The sequence below is a fragment of the Neocloeon triangulifer genome, unplaced genomic scaffold, assembly GCF_031216515.1.
Source record: "Neocloeon triangulifer isolate White Clay Creek 2 clone unplaced genomic scaffold, ASM3121651v1 ptg000006l, whole genome shotgun sequence".
NCBI lineage: Eukaryota > Metazoa > Arthropoda > Insecta > Ephemeroptera > Baetidae > Neocloeon > Neocloeon triangulifer.
In genome coordinates this window covers 312,348-331,974 of record NW_026775549.1, presented here as the reverse complement: position 1 = coordinate 331,974, position 19,627 = coordinate 312,348, and the positions used below count along the sequence as shown (strand labels likewise).

The 19,627-nt window shown below is 35.8% G+C and overlaps 4 protein-coding genes across 10 annotated transcripts in view; 3 read left to right on the top strand and 1 right to left on the bottom strand.

Moving 5' to 3' along the window:
• The window catches only part of LOC132194436 (protein TANC2), a 30,089-nt gene that overhangs the window by 6,068 nt on the left and 4,394 nt on the right, over positions 1-19,627 (bottom strand). The window contains exons 1-6 of one of the 5 annotated variants that reach the window (XM_059615700.1): positions 7,444-7,464; positions 2,265-2,367; positions 1,880-1,979; positions 1,512-1,616; positions 883-996; positions 23-243 (exon numbers count right to left, since the gene is read on the bottom strand). In XM_059615700.1, coding sequence (XP_059471683.1) covers positions 23-243; positions 883-996; positions 1,512-1,616; positions 1,880-1,979; positions 2,265-2,351 — 627 coding nt within the window. In that variant the 5' untranslated portion in view covers positions 2,352-2,367; positions 7,444-7,464. Of the gene's footprint in view, positions 1-22; positions 244-882; positions 997-1,511; positions 1,617-1,879; positions 1,980-2,264; positions 2,368-2,963; positions 3,017-5,293; positions 5,445-7,443; positions 7,465-19,627 lie in introns of those variants that run through there. The other 4 variants (XM_059615698.1, XM_059615696.1, XM_059615697.1 and 1 more) reach the window with 4 other exon arrangements.
• LOC132194440 (uncharacterized) lies at positions 8,385-13,265 on the top strand. The gene is made up of 3 exons (XM_059615705.1): positions 8,385-8,514; positions 11,122-11,349; positions 11,751-13,265. The coding sequence occupies exons 2-3, from the start codon at positions 11,266-11,268 to the stop codon at positions 12,249-12,251; spliced, it is 585 nt and encodes a 194-aa protein (XP_059471688.1). The 5' UTR covers positions 8,385-8,514; positions 11,122-11,265; the 3' UTR covers positions 12,252-13,265.
• On the top strand, positions 8,786-11,078 carry LOC132194439 (uncharacterized). The gene is made up of 3 exons (XM_059615704.1): positions 8,786-9,571; positions 9,693-9,992; positions 10,762-11,078. The coding sequence occupies exons 1-3, from the start codon at positions 9,386-9,388 to the stop codon at positions 10,861-10,863; spliced, it is 588 nt and encodes a 195-aa protein (XP_059471687.1). The 5' UTR covers positions 8,786-9,385; the 3' UTR covers positions 10,864-11,078.
• Positions 15,476-17,588, top strand: LOC132194186 (uncharacterized). 3 transcript variants are annotated; one of them, XR_009441520.1, is made up of 3 exons: positions 15,476-15,842; positions 17,013-17,494; positions 17,555-17,588. XR_009441520.1 is itself a non-coding variant. In XM_059615319.1 (2 exons), exons 1-2 carry the CDS (start codon positions 15,575-15,577, stop codon positions 17,126-17,128), a joined length of 384 nt encoding a protein of 127 aa, XP_059471302.1. In that variant the 5' UTR covers positions 15,476-15,574; the 3' UTR covers positions 17,129-17,588. The 3 variants fall into 3 exon arrangements, 1 of the variants encoding a protein (XP_059471302.1); XR_009441519.1 differs by having other exon boundaries at positions 17,013-17,499; XM_059615319.1 differs by having other exon boundaries at positions 17,013-17,588.

Here is a 19,627-nt window from a genome sequence, read left to right as displayed (position 1 = left end):
GAGAATTTGAAAATTAATCTACCATGGCTTCCACTGAAGCGAGCGACATGCTGTCGTCCTGTTGTTGGCGGCTTTTGGACAGATTCGCGAATTTTCGTTGCAAAGATCCACCCCAACTTGTGTTTGATCCCTCTCTGCACGGGAGTTGCTGATACGTGTCGTGGGGTTCGCAGTCAAAATTGTTGGGGGTTGAAGTGGTCATTACAGGGGGCGGTCTTCGCGGGTCGATTAGGTCTTCTTTGTCTGTTAAAAAATTGATAATTTTAAAATGACTACTTTGAAATAAACAAACATACAATTCTTTGTTATTGAATGTGATACAAAAAAAAAATCAAAACACACACACATAATTAGTTAAAACCTATAATTAAAACAGAAAACAATTGGATAAACAATTTTAGGGGGTTAAAATATTTTGGAAATCAAAAAAGATTAAATCGAAAGCCAACGCATAATTTGAATAAACACAATTGTTTCTTGTGCTATGTTGCACAAAATTGATCTAGTTATCTTAGTTTTCAAATGTGTTTAAGGAAAATGAATTATCTTTGTAAAATTTTAAATGACACCAATAATCATTGCAAAAATGTTTTTTCAAGAAGATGAAGATAACAATGACTTCCTTTTGTCAGAATATCTTCAAAAATAATATAAAGCATGATGCAGCGTTCTTCAAAATTATGACATAGTTACATAAAAAAAATTTTTGTTCATGATTACACCCTCCTAATTTCTAAAATTAATCTCAATCGACACTCCAAAAGTTAAACAGTCAAAGTTTGGCAAGGGAAAAATAAACTACAGTGCGAGTGCTCATGCTAAAAACAAAACAGATTTTTTTCAAACAAATAATCATGCAGTGCAAACAATCACTGCCATTGCCTATTTGATTGAAGTTGAGGCTGCTGGAGGAGCCGCCCGACCAAAGAGAGCGAATTTTTCTAAAGACCGAAGATCCCCATGTCTCGGAAGACTCCTGTCTGGCCGCCACAGAAGCTATAAAAACCATTGGTTAACGCACGCGGTGGCAAATCACTGTTGCTTTCACATAACGCGAGAGAGTAATTGTAAATAAAAATGAAACATCAGCACAAGTACAGGAAATTTTCCCGGGGAGTGTACCAGAATTTAATATGCCGCGATCGATTCCTGTTTAGAAAGGTTATTATATTTATTTAAATAGTTAATGCTCATACATTTCTAATTACACGAGTTGTTATAATTCATATTAGCACTCCTTATCAATTAAATAGTGGAAGACATTTATCTCGAGAGTGAAAACGAAAGTTGATAGAGACACCGCGCGATTTTCGCTGAGAGACTGGCGTCAACATTATTTGTAAGGCGAGAGATAAGAGAGAAAGAGAATTTGGGCGTGTGATCAAATTGTCAGTATTTTCGACACGACTTAATTTTACAAATAAGAAAGTGAAATGCCCGTTTTCCTTGAGTGCAGTGCGTAATAAAATTCGGTGCAAAGTGTGTATGAAGATGGAAAAAAACCGACTGACCTGCGAGCGGCGGGTTCTGAATCAATCTGGAGCCAGACCTGGCGTTGCGGTTCGTCATGCCGTAGTAGAGCTTGGTGCGCGCCGACGGCTCAGCGCCAGAAAAGCCTAAAACGGGACACGCGAAAAATGTCAGTTAGAGTTAATTAATTCCATAATTGGGCGGATGAAAAGCGCCTCCGGCCGGACAAAGATGATGATGAGATGAGTAATCTGGGAAGAGCGCTTTTTATGGTTCGCATTAATGCGAGTTGCTCTTGTTCGGCGGGAGATAAAAAAGAAAAGCAAGTTTTTTTTATCGAATTAAAGAATGAAACACGGCAGCGATATTCGAATCTTTCGGCCTTAATTAAAAATATTTATGCACTTACTTTTGGACATGACATTGCTCGAAGAGAGGCGGGAAGACTTGGAAGGCGAGGGACGCGACCACCACAGGGGCGACGAAGAACTCTCGCTGTTCGGTCGAATCTGCGAGAACGTTAAAATTGCAAGCGGCTTAGTTGGCGAAATTCTAGCGCGTTTCAAGTGAGCCTCTTGTTTTCGCAGCCGCACCACTGCTGTGACTCATTTTAAATTCTTTCAAGTACACCGACAGCGAAATTTATTCTAATAATTAACATCTACTCGAGAAAATCGCCAAAAATAAAATTCTCATACCAATACCAATTGATCAGCTAATTTTATTTTTGCCAATAAAAATAAAATCAATCCCAGAATAGATCAAACGCTTGGCATTATTTCGCGCCAACTCACCTGTGAATTTGTGAACGAAGCGCTGTTTCGGTGCGCACTTTTCGAGCCTTTTGCGCTGCCCGTCGAGCTCGTCATCTCGAAATTCATCTCTGCTTCCGAGTGTCTGGAACAGTTGCAAAAAACGATTCACAATAAAAAACAGAGTCCGAGCACACCTCGAGCGGAGGAATGGTGGCGGCCGCGGCAGACGAGAGAGAAAAAAGCGCGTGGTCTGGCCTTAATCGCGAGGGCCGCGCGGCGGCGGCGAGACCGACTTTATTTTGGCTACTCACTTTTTTCTCATTTGTGCACTCGGTGCGTTATTTTCACGCTTCGGAATGAATTACCGCGTCTGCCAATACGACGCGCTTTGCCAACACTCTAATTGGCCGCTCTTCGAATTATAATAAAAATAAAATGCCTTTTAAATGCGCCGAAAAAAATTCCTCGGACGTCGTCTGCTCGCGAGACAAAGGCTAAAAGCTCTGAAATAATATAACGCAATGGAGAGACTGGGGCGCCCAATGAGTCAAGAATCAAAGCTAGACTAGACATGCGTTATTAACATTTTGTGATGCAACCGGCTGGTGAAATTTCATTTCAGGGTTGGGTGAACTCTTTTCGTTTTTTTATTATTATTTTCAATCAAGGCGCATGTCTGCGGATCTATTTTCCACACAAGAGGAGCCTCAACTACGAATAACAAGCAATCCAAATTACCCGTGGCGTGGGCGGCGCAGCGCGCACCCACAGGACATACCACAGCACCCAAGCGTCCGCTCCAACGAGCCATTCAAATGCTGTGCTAGTTGGAAATAGACGCACACGCCAACTAAAACACATAATTTTATATATTTGTGTGTATGCGCCTCCGACAAAAATTACTCGGCCGTCAAAAGGGCATTCAACAGGAAGTTTGCAGACGGCGGTTTGCATTGCGAAAAATAAATAAAAGAATCGGAAGAAAAGAAACGGAATATTCTTCATAGGGGCAATGTTTGGTAATTTATGTGTTCATTTCAACAGAAATTATATGACAAAAATTTAGGTGCGGTGCAAACACATTTATTTTAAAATAATTTTGCAACACATTGTTTTAAAAATAATTTTCATTTTTTTCCCCTAAAAAATTCATTTGCAAGTTTTTCATGCTTTAAAAATATCTATAGAAATTGAAATGTTGAACTTAGAAAAGTTCACAATAAAAGCAGCATTAAAACCTTACCTAAAATTACTTTGTGTCGGCATTTATGTAATTTTTAAATATTATTCATATTATAACATTGATTGTAACTTTTGATATTAATATTTAATTTACAGCTTCATATTGATTACTGAAGGAGAATTAGTTGTTGACGAAAACAGGTACTAAATTTTACTCTAAATAATACGATAAATATTAACTTAAGATCCAAAGAAATCTATGTGTCATAACGTCAAATTAAATGGTTGTTTAAGTTTAATCTGTTATAAACACAAATAATTAGAAATAATTGAGCTTAATGGGGCGTTTCCAGCCAAAATAGGCTGACTGTTGTCAAGGCATGCAAATAATCGCACCCATGTCGTCAACGAGAATAGCTTTTGTTTGACCATCGGCGCAAGCAAAAATAAACGAGTGTCTGTAAAAAGTCCCCTTCCGCAAATTGCTCACATCACGATTCACCATTCACTTTGCGCGGCACGTCTCGCGGTCCTCAGCAGATAAATGTAATATGCATGCAACAATCATACGCGGAAAATAACGCTGCTTAATACTTGTATAATTACTAATAAGGACCGAGACGGCTTACCATTGTGCCGAGAGGGATTAGGCAACCCTAGCTGCCAGCCCACGCTCCGTAATCAGTGTGCGTATCACATAAATTTCAATCATGCATACGCTGAGAAGTGCCGAGGACGAATAAACTCTGATACTCTTAAGACGGGATAATAGAGGATTGGCAGCGGCACGAGGAAGGAAATCATCGTCGGTTGGATCAGAGCGATTTCTCGAAATTGCTGACAAGAGTAACCACTAATTATTGGTGTCTTGAAATAGTCACTAAATCTTCAACTGGAAACGTGTTATTAAAGTTGTATGTAGGGAAACATACCAAAATACCAATGTTAAAAATAAAACAATTGCAATGATAACTAAAAAATTATGGATAAATATTAATAGTTAAAAATACAAATAAATATGAAAATAGTTACAAATTCATAATCTATTAGGTGAAATAGACTTTCAAATAGGGTTTTTACTCCAACGTTGTTTGTTGAAAACAGAGGAGATTTTGGCAAAGAAATTCATAAAAATTTAGCAGTAATTAATATTATAAACTTTTTAATGCTCCCTGTAGGTAAAAAATTAAAGCGAGCAAGTTTGAGATTTCCTTACATTTTAGTAGAAAATTTGCTTTAAAAATGAGGTGATTTTACAAGAAAAATAAAATAAAATTTGAAGATTTTAAGTTAGAAGCGATGAAATGTTAAGTTACATAATGGTTCACAATGGGTCAAAACTACTAAATATTATTTTAATTTGATTTAACTAACTTAATTGGTAGGCAGTTTCTTCTGCCTTTTTTAAATATGAAAATGTGAATATTAAAAAAAAAAATGATCCACTTTGCAATTGAACGTTTGCAATTTATTTATTTATAATTATAAAATATAAGGTGCCTCTCTCTATTTTTATCATCACGAATTAAAGTTAAATCTCTTACTTATTTTCCATGTATATACTGGATCGAGTCTTGATTTAAACTAAAGACCGTGAGGCGTTTCCGCTTTGACTAATACATATCATTGAAAGTTGTGGTCGGTCACATCGTCATAAATCCCCGAGGTGAGAGTTGATTTGTCACTTAATTTTAGATAGAGAAATAAACGCAGCAGAGGAAAAATGTGAATAAAAAGCAGAAAATTTCGATTGATTTCGCCGATTGCGTGGGAACAAGAAATTCCGCAGATTCTCCCACGCGCAACGAAGTTTGGTCGCAAATGGAAGTGCACGCGAATAAATATAAAATGTAAAAAGAAGGCAAGGTAAATAAAAAAATATATACCTTCAGGATGAGCGAGCGGGGTGGCCGAGAAGGAGAGAAAGATAGAAAAGAAGTCTGTCAGATCCGCCAGTCGGCCGGCATACTGAGAAAGCACTCTTCTTCACATAGTCCTCGACGAGTCTCAATCTAATTTTAGCGGCGGGCCTCGTGCGTTTTACGAATGTCAAGATAAAAAAAAACAAGAGTCAAAGTAGACGCACAAAAAAGAGCGAGCGAGGGCGCGCAATTGCCTTTCTAAATGTGATGCATGGTTCCTGTTTCCGGAATGAAAATAAATTCTTTAATCAGTTCTTTGCCCCGCGAGTTTCGGGGTTGATTTTCGATTGATATTAAGGGGCCCGAGAAAATTCGACGGCGCGTTTATAGTTTCGTGCGTCTACGGACCGGCTGGCTGGCTGGCGAGTCCACGTGTGCGCCACACGTCATTTCCACACCGCACACCGCCTTACAAGCTAATGAGCAATTCATTCCACCCTGATGGATTGTTAAATTTGAGACGGCCGCCGTGTCATAATATTGTGCTGCCAGCTAAATGAGGTGAAAATTTTTCGAGTCGTTAAATAAATTGAGTTATATTACTTGTCAAATTATAGCAGTTGAAATTTAATTTTGGACAAAAATTATTGAAAATATTTATGATAATTTATTTATCACTTCACTACTTAATTTTAATTTTTTTATATTTTATGTTATATTAAAACTTTCATATAATGCCAATAATTCTCTCTGTTAGAACAGTCGAAACAATTTTTTTTCTTTTATTATAAAATTTTTAAATTACGTGACAGAATCTTTTGTACGCATTTATCCTAAATTCTGATATCATTTTGTTTTTACAAATCTCATTTAAAAATTTTATTTTTAGGTTCATCACGTCTTCTTTTTCTGTATCCAACGGAAGAATGGCATTTTGGGGTATTTTTCAAACTTGTCGGGAAACAATTCAGTCTCAAAGGGTAACGAGACAGACAATCAATTTTTCTGGTTTGAGCGAGAAACAAGAGAATTATTCTGAGCTTTGGGTGCCGTTCGTCGTGACTCGCTATAAATAAATAAATGAAGAAGAGCTAGGAATTTGGACAAACGACTGGAATTTCTAAACAGAAATAATGTCAACCTGCACTGCGGTTACGTGGAGGCCAACAGGCTGAAAAGAAGAGCAATGAATGATGAGGCAGACAGACGTGAAACTTCTTCACTCGATATCGCCCCACAATTAATAAAGAACGCGGTTTTAATTGAAATAATACATACAATTTTGTATTCGCTCTGTCTCTGCAGCCACAAGTGAAATACACCTGCTTTGAAACACACACACTAATTGTGAGGCAATTGCGATAACATGAGAAGCTCCTCATGTTTATATTTTTATTTTATAACAAGACTTTAAATGGCTCGCTTTGCAATTCCTGCATACCTATGCGACTCCAACTGGCCGTGCCAAGTTTATTCTTTTCCTGGTGTTGATAAACGAGTTGGCAGAAAAATTGATCTCAGCTTGAAAGATAAGGAAAAAAAATTGTAATTTTGCAGCTGTTACTGCGAAGAGAGACGTTCCCACAATAATAAGTATTTTTTGTAACAATCATTGCATAAGGTAGTTTTTTTCATGACATGCAAAACTGAAGGCAGAATCAGCCAAAACCGAAACTCATGCATGCAAACATCCATCATTACGAGCCCTAATTTCACAATAATTTTGCCTTGGCCTGAGGCCTGCCTGTTTTTGTTTTTCACACGTGGCGTCGAGTTTTCACACAATTAAAAAACAAGCAATTATGATAATTTTTATATAAACTTGGAGGGAAAAGTATTATTATAATTAGGTTCCTACAAAACTAAGCGATTTTTTAATCATCAACATAATTATAGGCAACTATAGAAAATTTAAGAGGTGAGATTTAAGTGTGGTATGAATTAAATTTCATGAAATGAAGTGATTTAAGAAATTTATGATGAAAAAATAAATTACTGCTTAGTTAATGTTTCTTGATTGAAAATATATATTAGATTTAAATGTATAAAGGTAGGCAAATTTAGGAGAAGTGACGATTGATAAAAAAAAATTGATTTAAACAATTATGAAGTGAAATGAAAATCGAGTGGAAATATGGCAACACCTAAAAGGAAAAATGGGACTTAAAGCCTACCTAGGAATTTAGTACACTTCGATGAATTTTTCAGCAAAAAGCGGAAGTCCTCCGTCGGCTTATTTCAGCGAGACAGGGCACCAACCACAAGGATGCCGATCTCGCCATCACCATTTTTGTGCCCTCATCAACTTCTCGAAGTCCTCGAGTCGGTGAGCTGCTCTAGCTCACCACCGAGGAACATTCCTCCCGCTGGCTGGTGGCTGCTGCTGTTCGACGCTTTGACATGAGTGAACAGGTCAGCACGGAGATGAGAGACGATTCATACCGAGAGAAAGTGAAAAAGACTCCATTAATTATTAGTCTGCGCTGGATTTAAAGATTTGGCGTTAAAATAAAAAAAAACATTTATTTCCCAGTTCAAAATTGATAGATGATGAACTGAAATTGATAAATAAAATTTTATAAATGGGTATTTTTTCCTGGATATTGGTCTTTTTAAGCTGCAGTTTGTTAAATATGATGATAATAGCAGTTTTTTAATATTAAATTTCGTAGAAAAATTTCGCCGATTATATTTTTTCAGTATTTTCAATTCTATTAAATGGATTCAATTGCGAAAGATTTTTTTAAAAGCGGAAGACTTTTAAGTAAAATTATCATTTTCTCACTAGGAATTTTTTTAAGAATTACTAAGTACAGCAATATCCGTGAAGATAGTTTCCAATATAAAAATTAATTCATCAATTTCAGCTCATCATCTACCAATGTTGAACTGGAAAATATGAAGATTTTTATTTTAATGTGAACAATTTCGTTTTTAATTCTCGCGCAGACTTAAACGGAGCGGCGTATTTTACACTTTTTCTCTTTCTCTTCTTGTGAATCATCTCTCATCCCCGTACTGACCTGTTCGTTCTCGTCGAAACTCGAAACGCCGAACAGCAGCAGCCAGCAGGATGGAGAGAGGGGGAGTGTGTGCAACTTTTCAGTGCAAATAATTCAAAGATAACAAAGTCACCTCTCGGTGCCTCGGTGGCCCAAATTTTGCCGATTGTGAGCCGACAGAGGATTTCCCGCCGACCTGCCGAGGACCCCAAACGGACCAGAGACTCTAGCCATGCCGCCAAGGTAGGGTCAAATCACGAACTTAATTTTATTAAACGCGCGGGACTGACTTATTCGGGAAAATTAATTCCGTTTGGAGAGCGATAGCGCGAGAACGCAAACGCCCAGACACTTCTACAGGCGCTTAAAGTGGCTGCGTGGATTGAATCAAATCAAAATGAAATGCTTGGTGCTGAAAATATTAAATTTTTTATAACAAAATGCATTAGCTCATTAAAACTTTGAAAGTCTTGAGATTCTCAATCTACAGTTTTACCGTGTTTCACACAAAATCATAACGATGTTTGGATTTGTATGATTTGTTTCATTTGTTTATCTATACAAGTATTTAAAGTATAAAGGACAAAAAGAGGCATAAAAGTATTTTCGAGTATTGTTGAATTAGTGTCTTTTTTTTAGATAAAAATTTAGTACTGCGGAAATTTTAGAAGAACATTAAAATTGAAATATCCATAGCAATTTATTTCATTTTGATTTAAAAAAAAGTTTTGACAAAAAAATGTATTTTTCCATAGTGATTTGGATTTAAAGTCGGCTTTTCCTTAATGAGTTTTTTTGAGTTGTTTTTATTGTTCGAGAAAAAATTTGGAAAAAAAATCCTGCTCTATATGTTTTGGCTGCGGGCTGCAGCCAATATTCACCAATAATTTTTTTAATACAATTTTCAACGAGGAACAGCTCGTTTTCTTCACTTATAAAAAATTGTTCTAAATGCACCGTGTGGTGGCAGCAACCACCATGGAATTGTGATTTATCTAATCTTAATTGCGCTGTTACTCCCCGTATACTTAAGTTAAATGCTTCACATAGACGAGGAACTTGTGAGAATAAAATACATACTAAGCAAGCATCTTCAACTCAAAACGCATACAAAATGCATGTTGGCCGCAGCTATAAATATTTTTTACTCATTTTAATCGCCGCGTATTTTTCGTGGCTAATAATAATGCCCTTTAAAAAGCGTGCAGTTTTCGTGAAGTACAAAAAATCTTTAAGGGACCCATACAATCAGTTGGAAATTGACAGAACTGTTTTCGGACCCGACCTCAAGAAGGAAATCGTAATATTTTTACATTATTTATCTTATTTATAGAGAAAGTTAACACTCAGGGTGTATTTCATAAAAACTGAAGTCATAAACCTCAATTATTCATTTTTTTTTTTTGAATTCACAATTTTAGGCCAAAAAATTCAACGTACCTCTTGCAATGCCAGACAAAATTGCTGCTGGATTACGTTTTAATGCTTCTTGCGCCAAATACACGCCTCCGATGAAAATAACTTTCAGCAACATTTACTGGCAAGTTCAAGAAATAAATAGCATCGAAGTCACGAACTTTATGTATGGCGCCTACTTTGACAACCGGACGACTATCAGTGCTGTTCGCATCGTGGCATTTCTCACTAAATTTGTTGATAACGAGACGAGCCTCTACTGTCAACTGTGGTTTGAGGATGAACGGAAACCAGCAATTGACAAAGTAAATATTTTTATAACGTGCGAAAATTATAAAATTTAAATTCCAAGTCCCTAAGTTTGAGAGCAGTTCCAGTTAAGATATTTTAAAAAAATTATGCAAATTAAACAAGTTCCTTTAAAAATAATAATTTTCTGGTGATTAAACGCATTAAAATTACTTGCTTTTTTGTGTTTTTAAGTTTGTATTAATTTACTTTTAAAGAGGTTAATTTCATTAAGAATTTACATTTTTTCTCCGAAGATCAATCTTTTTTGTGCACAAAATTGAGCAAAATAATACTTGAACGTTGGTTAATCTCTATCATTAAGGAATAATTCATATTTCATAAATATTTTCCCTGCATTTTGTTGAACGTTGATTCTTTATAATGACGGTGCATGATATTTGAATTTTTGCATGTACAGTGGTAATTTTGTACGCAATATAATGTTTAGCACTTAATGAAGAATAAATAATAAACAAATAATTTTTTGCGGCATACTATTGGAGACTCAACTAATTCAATGGTTCATCTTTGAAATCGATTTTTTTTCTGTAATTTTTGCCCATGTTGAAGGGGCGCCCCAGTGTAGGCCCATATTGTACACTGTGAAGCCATTAAATTTCAAACGGCAAAAAACAAAAGAAAAAAGTAGTTTTCAAGTTCCACTAGTGTGTTTATTTTAATGGAATAGAAATTTCCCTGACTGGCAAATTATACTGAATAATGCGAATAATGAATAAATATAAATTTAATTACAAAACAGGCAATGCTAATTGTCATGAATAGCCAAATTCGGACCAGAAAAATGAACCTTCATCCGTACTTGATCACTTGCAACATTCCCTCGAGCATGTCGGGCAAGGTTCCCGCTTCAGTATCTTTGGTTGAAGCTCCCTGTGATGAGGCGAGCAACAACCTCAGAGTCATTTACAACCCTTTGCCTGCGGGTGAAACGAAAAAAGACTTCCTCGTCTGCGTCAAAGCTCTCTTTTTTCCGTACAAGCCACATATGGCTGTCAGGATTGTCGAGTGGATTGAGTTGCTCAAAATTTTGGGAGCTCAAAAAATTGTAATTTACAATTTTCAGGTAATTGAATGTGAAAAAATAAGGCTTTGAATTTAGAATATTTTACATATTTTCTTCAGGTTCACCAGAACATAACTCGCGTACTTGACTATTACTCAAGCAAAGAGAACTTTGAACATGTGCCTGTGACTCTTCCTGGGAAATTTCCAAACCACCCACATTTGATATCAGACTTTTTGGCCCAAAAGACGTGGATTCAATACATGAACGATATTGTGCAACAAGCCGATTGCTTGTACCGAAATCTTTATAAATTCAACTACATCACCACTTTGGATGTTGATGAGGTCAGTCGATAGAGAACATTTCAACCCGTCTGTGCAATTAAAAAATATACCCATTTGCTGGATTAAAGTACGAGAAAATTCTTTGTACCAACAAAAATCTTATAGAAATCATCCATCAACTTCTCTGGGAAAAACTCTCTATGAATATTCATAGTCTCTAGTCTAATAATAATCCATTTAAAATAATTACACAAGGTCTCCCATTCTGTAAGCGGTATTTGCCATGGACAATTCAATCAGACTCCAAAAGAAAATTAAAAAAAAATGATTATTTTTTTAGTTTTTATATGAAATTCATATTTGTAAATGTTTGCCTTCCATTTCAAGAACAAAGTACATTCCTCAAACTTGAAATTTTAATATTACCAAAATTCTTTCTTTAAACACAGCGATCATTTCAGGTGATTGTCCCCATTAGCAAGGACAACTGGCACGATTTGGTCTACGAAGTAGCAGTGCCAAGAGCTGCTCAACAGAATAAATCGTTCGCAGGTTTTGTGTCAAAAAACACTTTTTTCTTGGACTACCAGATTGAACAGCAAGCTTGGTACGCAGACGTACCAAAGTACATGCACATGCTACAGAATGTGCATCGCAAGGATTTTTATTACCCGGTCAATCATACCAGAAAGCATTCGAAGACTTTTTTTGACGTTGACAAGATTCTTTCCATCTTTTGCCACTACCCTCGGGATTGTATAACCAAAGAGTGCGATTATCTGATCTTCGACCCTTCAGAATCGCAACTTCAACACTACTGCGTTGGCCAGGGGCGAAGTCATGGTGACTGCAAAAATACTACTGATGCAAAAATCGTGCAAGACACTTCCCTTTGGAAATACAAGGATGAACTTGTTACGAAAACAAATAAAGTTCTTAAAGAAACTGGTTTTTTAAAATAAAAGTAGTAAAAGTATATATGGAACAGTCAATGCTGTAAATTCTCTCTTTTGAATCGATTAAAAATTGTATTGTATTGAATTTATGAACGATATATTTGGGCAGAGAATGCCCAGTGATACATAAACAAACATAATTTGAAACTATAAATGATAATTTTAATAGATTTAAAAAAAATGAATGTATAAAAAAAAATTCTTAAACGAGTTGTATTAATAAATATCTCAAATATCTAATAGCGATTTCATCAGATTTCACTAGTGAAATCTGATAGTTATCAATTTTTGCGATTTAAAAAGTGTCACTTTTTTGCTTCTTTTTGTTCAACGTAAGTTGGCACTCTATTATATAAAAAAATTTTCATCCCGGTTGAAAGAGCTCTTGAATGTAAAATTTTATTAAACTTCTTGTTTCTTATAACATATAATTAAAATCAAAGGGAAAAATTTACATCTCACTTTAGTATTTTCAAAGCAATTAAATTCGACATGCACCCGGCATTAAATATACATCTCGATGCCGGAATGAAGCGACTCAAGATCGTGTATACGTGTAGAATTTTACTGCCGCGTAAAATTAATGTTTTTCAGTGTGTCCATTTTTGTTGGGTTTGGAAAAAAACATGCACAGTTCAAGGCCCGCGCGTCGAGAGCATGAGAATGCGCATTAATTTTAAACCTGACTGAGAACCTAACCCACATTTGGCACGAAAAATTAACGCAAAAGTCCAAACAAGCGCAGTATAATAAAACACGCACGCCAGCAGTCAGGTTAATGAAGAAGAGACAAGGCCAACCGCCTACCAGCATAATAATGACAGTTGCCGCGCATCTTTTTATAATCACACTTAAAAGGTCACTTGCTCATATATTATACTTTGTTGGAATTTTCAAATAAAAAAACACCAAAATGTTAAGCAGATTAATAAAAAAAAAATAGAGGTGACACTTCCTTGATTTCACGTCTTCCGGTTGAGGACTTTTGCACATTTAATAAATACAAATAAAACGCAATTCTTCAAACCAAAGCTATTGAATGATTCTTGTTAAGAAGAATATCTTTATCTTAGAAGTAGAAGCCATCGACGATGAATTACTTGTGTATTTTTAATCAAATTAAGTTATAACTAGTGTGGTACGAATTTATTGATAAAAAACCTTTCAATCAACCGCAATCAACTTTAAAGTTGAACTCGACAATTTCATAAAATTTTTAAAATTTTTTTTGTCTGATTTCTCTGTCCAGTACATATGTACATCAAGATATGTGCTAATTTTAAATTAAGAGAAGTTTAAAAAAAGAACTTAATTTTATATATTTTTTGACATTTTTCAAATTTTTTGCTTGCATAGCTTGAAAAATAAATTAAGTGATCGATATTTTTAATTGTATTATTGGAAATCAAATGGTACACTGAGGTTCAAAATTAAAAGGTCGTGATGATTCAAAAGTTGGTTGTTATTTGAACAAAATTTTTTTTTTTTACTAGGAGTAAACTTTGGTAGAAATGTTATTTGCGAAAAGATATTTTTCACGCTCGAAACACGAATCCTCAGTTTAACTCAATAAATCAGAACCACTTGGAAGCTCAATAATTGTTCCATACCATATTTTGTACTGGACCACCACACTCTTATCCACTCTAGGAGGTCATAATAGATCTTTCTTTACTTTGCAATGATGATGATAGCGTACGCAAAACCTGCCTCCACAAACCATGTGATGTAATTTATTTTTTAAATTCAGGCTGTTCAACCTGAGTGTCTCGGCACAAATCCCGACGCAAAAAAGCCGGCGACAACCTTTCTCGCCGGCAATAATTGTGACGCAACGAGACACTCGTGTGCTTCTTGTGATCCAGTGAATGACTTATGTAACACAAACATCAAGAACACACGCGCGAGTACGTATTTTGAGCGCAGCTATCTCTCAACATCTTATGGGAAAATGTGTGTCTCTGCTGCACTAATGCTCCGTCGGATAATAGCACCGTACGTTTCAGCATTTCGTTTGTCTCTCAACTCTTTTTTTTATCAAGTTCATTGCCCGTTTGTTCGATGTGCGTCTTCTTTTCTTTCAACCCACTGGCTTTTCTTTGTGTCTCGAGACTTCTGAACCAGATTCCAGACCGTCAATTAGGTGCGTCCACACAAAATGGGACACAATGGGACTGATGCCCGTTTTCTCACTCAACGGCTCCCCGTCTCTCTTTAATTATCTCCGTGGGATATTAATTCATTCGAATCAATGGGTTAAGGGGGTGAATTGCCCTCATGCTTAACGACCCAATGTCTGGAATGTGATTCAAAGCGAGCCTGAAAGTCAAAAATAAATTTTACTATACTTGTTTTCGTTGTCTGGACAAAAAATACTCAGCTGTCGCGCTTCAGTAAAGATTTAAAATGCAACAGCAAGTTATCAAAATAATTAAGAAAAATCGCCTCTAAAATTTAATTATTACATTATTAGCCAATTCAATTCAGTGGATCATTGACAAAATCAGGATGCGTTTGAAAGGATCTCAAGCGACCGACACTTGCCAGTGAATTTCTAGGGGCGGCCGAGCATTCGTTTCGGCCGCAATGCAATTGAAAACCGCTCATGAAAGCACTCTGGAGATTCGCGAGCGTAAAAACCCAAGGCCGAGCAGAAGCAATTCACTTTCAATTTCAGTCTTTGTAACATTTCAATATCACTGCCTCTGTTTTTATTATTACATATATAAATATTTTTTTGTTGATAAACAAATTTATTTAAAATTTGAATAAAAATTCTCATTAAATAAAAAATTAACATACTGAGAAAATTTGCTCATTGTGTAATGAAATGTATAATTTTAATAAAATAAAAAAAAACTTTCTGAATCCAATTTCTAAGAATTTTTTTTCTAACACGAAGTTTTCACTGTGAACGTTTTCAAAACAAATTTTATGATGAATTGATTTATTTAAAAATAATACATTCAGATTAAAATATTAATTAAATCAACAAACTAGTAATTTCAAAAATAAATATTTGCCCACATTATTAACTTCAAACAATAAAATAAATTAAAAACAAAATTTAAAATTATCTTCATAATTATTTATTATCATAGAGGGCAGCATTTAATGAGCATAAATTTTAAGAGCCGCATTTTACTCGTGGTGTCCCGCGAGTTTCAGTTGTGTGATTTGATAATGTGCTGATGCTGCGATAAGACGAGAAAAAAACCGCTGATACCGCTGCTTAGAATTCTTATCTGGGTCTTCCACGTTGTGACTTTTGTAGTGCAGCGTGTGTATTTAATATTTGAACGAATTCGATCCACCGAAAGTATCCAAATATGGACGATCCAAATTTGGCAGGCGTCAATTTCGACCAGCCCATTTCGCCCGACAATGCCGACGAGATGCAAGAGATTTTGCAGAGAATTAAGGACCAAATGGCAAGCATGTCTGACGAGGATCGCGCTGAACTGAAAGACGGATTCGTCGGCAAGCTGGCGGACAAAGTTCGGGCGGCCGGACAGGGACAGGTGGAGAGAGGCGTCGCCGGCGCCGAACAGGGACTGCTGCTTCTCGTGGCGGTGCTCGTGCTCTTTGCCATTTTCGGTAAGAGAAAGTAAATGTTAAGTTTTATTCAAATTAGCTATAAGAGCATGAATTTTGATGATCTCGTTAAAAACTTTTGGGGTTAATGGCAAGTGAGCAAATCGTCACATTAATTAAATTGGACAATAAAACTTTCTTATTACTACTCGTCATAAATTTGAACGACACGTGTTTGTTCAATCAAACGTCAAGTGGAATAAGAGTTGTAATCGGGCACGATTTCTGATTTCACGCGAAAAAGGTCAGCGTTATAATTCAAAGTCATCGAAAATGCAGCCGACGGAGATGAGAGAAAACACAAATAGACAGAAAAGATAAACGGATACACGGAGAGAAAGAATCGAAAGCTTTTCGTGCATTTTCATTCAAATTAATTGTAATATAAACTGTTCGTACAATTCCGATTTTCAGCAATAGAGAGAGTTGGCGATCTACTCTGATTTATGCTAAAGCCGAGCATTATATTTTGAATGCACAACAGAGAAATAAATTTTCACTGGAGTTGGATTTCACCCACACTTTGCTATTAGGAAAGACAATGGCATTCATTTTAATCTTGAGAAACATTCTAATGATAATAATGGACAATTGTCCCCAGCTGCTATTTCAGCGGGAACGTGCATGTAAATTAATAGGAAAAAATACACTTTGTAATATACACGTTTAAGGGGAGAAAACTTGGTGTATTACTCATGACAATGAATTACGACATGAGTACAATAATGGATTTAGTGAGTTTATTTGTTTTGAAAGTTCATAAGCGGGCGAGGTGGGTTTGGTTTTCACTGGCTTTTGTTAAAATAGCATGTCAAGCGTGTCAAGTGCCGCGGCTGATGAAATCCAAGAAGAGCTTTTATAGTTACAAGTTCAGGATTATTTTCTCCTGTATTCATGCGCGACTGTGTCATATTTTATGAAAAGCCATACTTGACACCTACTTTAAAAAAGGGCTGGCAAATATTATATAATATTATGAAGACACAGCTAGTCTTTTGAATCAAAAAGAGAGTGAGAGTGTATAAGTGAAACTGATCTTTGGGAGGGTCAACAGGTGATGCAAAAAAAGTGTGTCGCGAAGTAATTTACGCAAACCAGTTACCATATTCAAATAAGCCAAATACGTTTTGAAATGAATGATTCACAGAGTGATTATAATTCATCTTTTTGCAGGAGCGATCGGCTACACAATCTACCAATACGTGAACAAGCAGGAAAGAAAAAAGGCCAGTGTGTCCAAGGCCGGCAAAAGCAAGAAAGAAGAAAAGAAGCAGCGCAAAGCAAAGTAAAATTATGTAGGAAACAAAAATAAATTTAAAGAAAAAGAAAATAATAAACCGCTTTCTTGCTAATTTAAAATTATTTGTAGCAATTAGAGGTAAAAATTCCGTCAGTTAAAATTAAAAGGACCGATCCTGTTTAATTATAATGATAACGAAATGAATGAATAACCGCAGATGGCATACATTCCTTGTTAGTGGAGGAAGGTCTCTCGCTCGCATCTTCTCCCACACAATCTCTATTTATCAAATATAATTACCGCAGCAGCACCTGTTGTCACTTAATTTATTGCACTTCACCCGTCCAATTCTGAAAGGCGCAACCTTGGTCAGTTTCTTGTGAGATGTACAGCCACTCCAAAGTCGTGCACACACGTAACGTACAAACTCTTTTATCAAGTTCAAGAATCACGTAATTACGCTCTCGTCGCGCAGATCCGCCATGAATCACGGAGTGCATTTTTTTTTTCGTCTCACCGGACATTCAATTCCTGGACGTCTAGAGGGCATTTCAAGTCCTTCCTGTGCAAATGAACTGAGAATTTTTTTGACAAAGTGAAAATGTGGCAATTTCATAATGCGGAATTGACCGTCGCGTTTGTCCTTTGATTGTACACGGCAGAGAGCCCGGAAGAGAGTCATCAACGCTAATTTGGTTTTTTTTGCATCTGTGGGAGTTGCTCTCTAAAAAGTCTCCGCAGCCCCGTTCTAACAGTATACGTAATTATATATCCTTGCACAAGACGTGCGTGATTTTTGCAGAGAGCATCGTTTCCAATCAAATACAAAAAACATAGCCTGTCATTATTGTGCAGCATTCTTCTTGCATTTGTAAAAAGCTTTGAAAATGCAGATAAAGATATACTATTAACTGAAGAATTTCAACGCCTTTACTTCATCACTTAATTTCATTCGCATTTTAATTTTTTTTTTAAATTCATAATATAAGCAACAGCAATACTTAATAATTATTAATTTTATGAATTAAAAATATTGAGAAATTTAAACGGGAAAATTGAAAAAAGTTCACTTTTGTTTGCTTTGGGCATCTTGTTACCCTTTTCTGTGAATAAAAATTTCCAGAATGAAAGCAATTGTGTTTCTCTCATTTGTCAGCGCTACATTAATTTTCTGGTTTTTATTTGACATGAACAATCAATAAAATTCTCCGTTATGGAGTTTGCCAAAGACAATGCAATGCATCATCGCAACGCCAAAAAAGTCGGCAGCGAAAGTGGTCGAAAGCCCGAATAATTAACAAGTGTTTCTATTGTATCTGTTTGTGCTGCAGTTTCTCCAAATGCGTTTCATTTCTATTATCGACAGCCGGATCGATCGAGGATTTTCAAAGGTTACATGAAATCCTTGGACTCAAAGAAGCGTGTCAATGGGGTGCAGTTCAGCGCACGTTTACTCCGCAGTCAGCTTGAGTCAAGCACAATGAAAGAAAATTTTATAGCCATAGCAACAACACACATCTCTCTGCATGTGCATCACACACAAGAACCTTGCAATAAATCACGATTGCGGCGGATAAATCTCACTTATGCAATTTCCAATAAATCCAATAATATTTTTTTTCCAAATTTCATTCAATTTTTTTGCTTTTTTCCAATTGGTGCTCTTGCTTGTTGCCCAGAGACATTTTCCATGACAAAAATTAATTAGATTGTTGCAAATTTTGTTGAACACATTTTATTTTTTCAATTACATAATTTATCAGGCATGCTTTTTGCTCATTTTATATTTAATTTTGTGAATCTCAAATTGTTTTAAAAATTTGGATTCAACTTTAAATTCAGTTTAAGGTGAAAAAAAATTTTCCTCAAACTTTTGGTCCTGTTGGCTTGAATTGGTTTTCCCCAAAATATTAAACAACTGCATCTTCTTATATTAATTATTTTTAAATCTAATTTAAAAAAATATATATTTGTATAGTCAATATGAAAAATTGGAATATATTTAAAATAAGTTTTATTAAGAATTTTTCTCCACAAAATATGCATAACTTTTTTTCTTTCATTTCGCTGCCTCTTGATAATTTTTTTCAATTCATAACTAATAGTAAATTTTGCGTCTTCTGTGTATTTATTTTGATATATACAATTATTGAATTTCGGAAATAAAAACCATCGAAAATTGTATATTCTAGAAAAAGTAGGACTTTGAACCGCATCAGGTTTTGTAAGTATCGCTGTCTATTATTTGCATAAAGTGGGACTTTGTTCGACTAACAAAGTGCATCCGAGAAGTGCAGCGCGTGTGTCCCTTTTGTCAATTCAGCGAAGGCACGTCGCCGTGAAAAGAGAAATCTGCCTGTTTTTCCTCGGATGGTCATTATCACCAATGTGCCGAGACGCGAGTGCGATTTTGTGTCAGAGAACAATCATCAAAAGCATGGGAAAACACGGCAAAACCGCCGTTTCATTTGTTTGTTTGTTTGTATTTGCCCGAGGAATTAGTCACGCAGTGCATTTTTGTCTCATTATTCTGCGTCCGTGGGTGCAG

What these genes read in the sequence shown, in the direction of transcription:
- LOC132194186 (XM_059615319.1), top strand. Translation starts at nt 15,575, where the DNA reads ATGGACGATCCAAATTTGGCAGGCGTCAATTTCGACCAGCCCATTTCG. An exon ending in CGTGCTCTTTGCCATTTTCG is followed by an intron (nt 15,843 to 17,012) that starts GTAAGAGAAAGT and finishes ATCTTTTTGCAG; the next exon opens with GAGCGATCGGCTACACAATC.
- LOC132194439 (XM_059615704.1), top strand. Translation starts at nt 9,386, where the DNA reads ATGCATGTTGGCCGCAGCTATAAATATTTTTTACTCATTTTAATCGCC. An exon ending in CCGACCTCAAGAAGGAAATC is followed by an intron (nt 9,572 to 9,692) that starts GTAATATTTTTA and finishes TCACAATTTTAG; the next exon opens with GCCAAAAAATTCAACGTACC. An exon ending in GGAAACCAGCAATTGACAAA is followed by an intron (nt 9,993 to 10,761) that starts GTAAATATTTTT and finishes TGTCATGAATAG; the next exon opens with CCAAATTCGGACCAGAAAAA.
- LOC132194440 (XM_059615705.1), top strand. Translation starts at nt 11,266, where the DNA reads ATGAACGATATTGTGCAACAAGCCGATTGCTTGTACCGAAATCTTTAT. An exon ending in CCACTTTGGATGTTGATGAG is followed by an intron (nt 11,350 to 11,750) that starts GTCAGTCGATAG and finishes CGATCATTTCAG; the next exon opens with GTGATTGTCCCCATTAGCAA.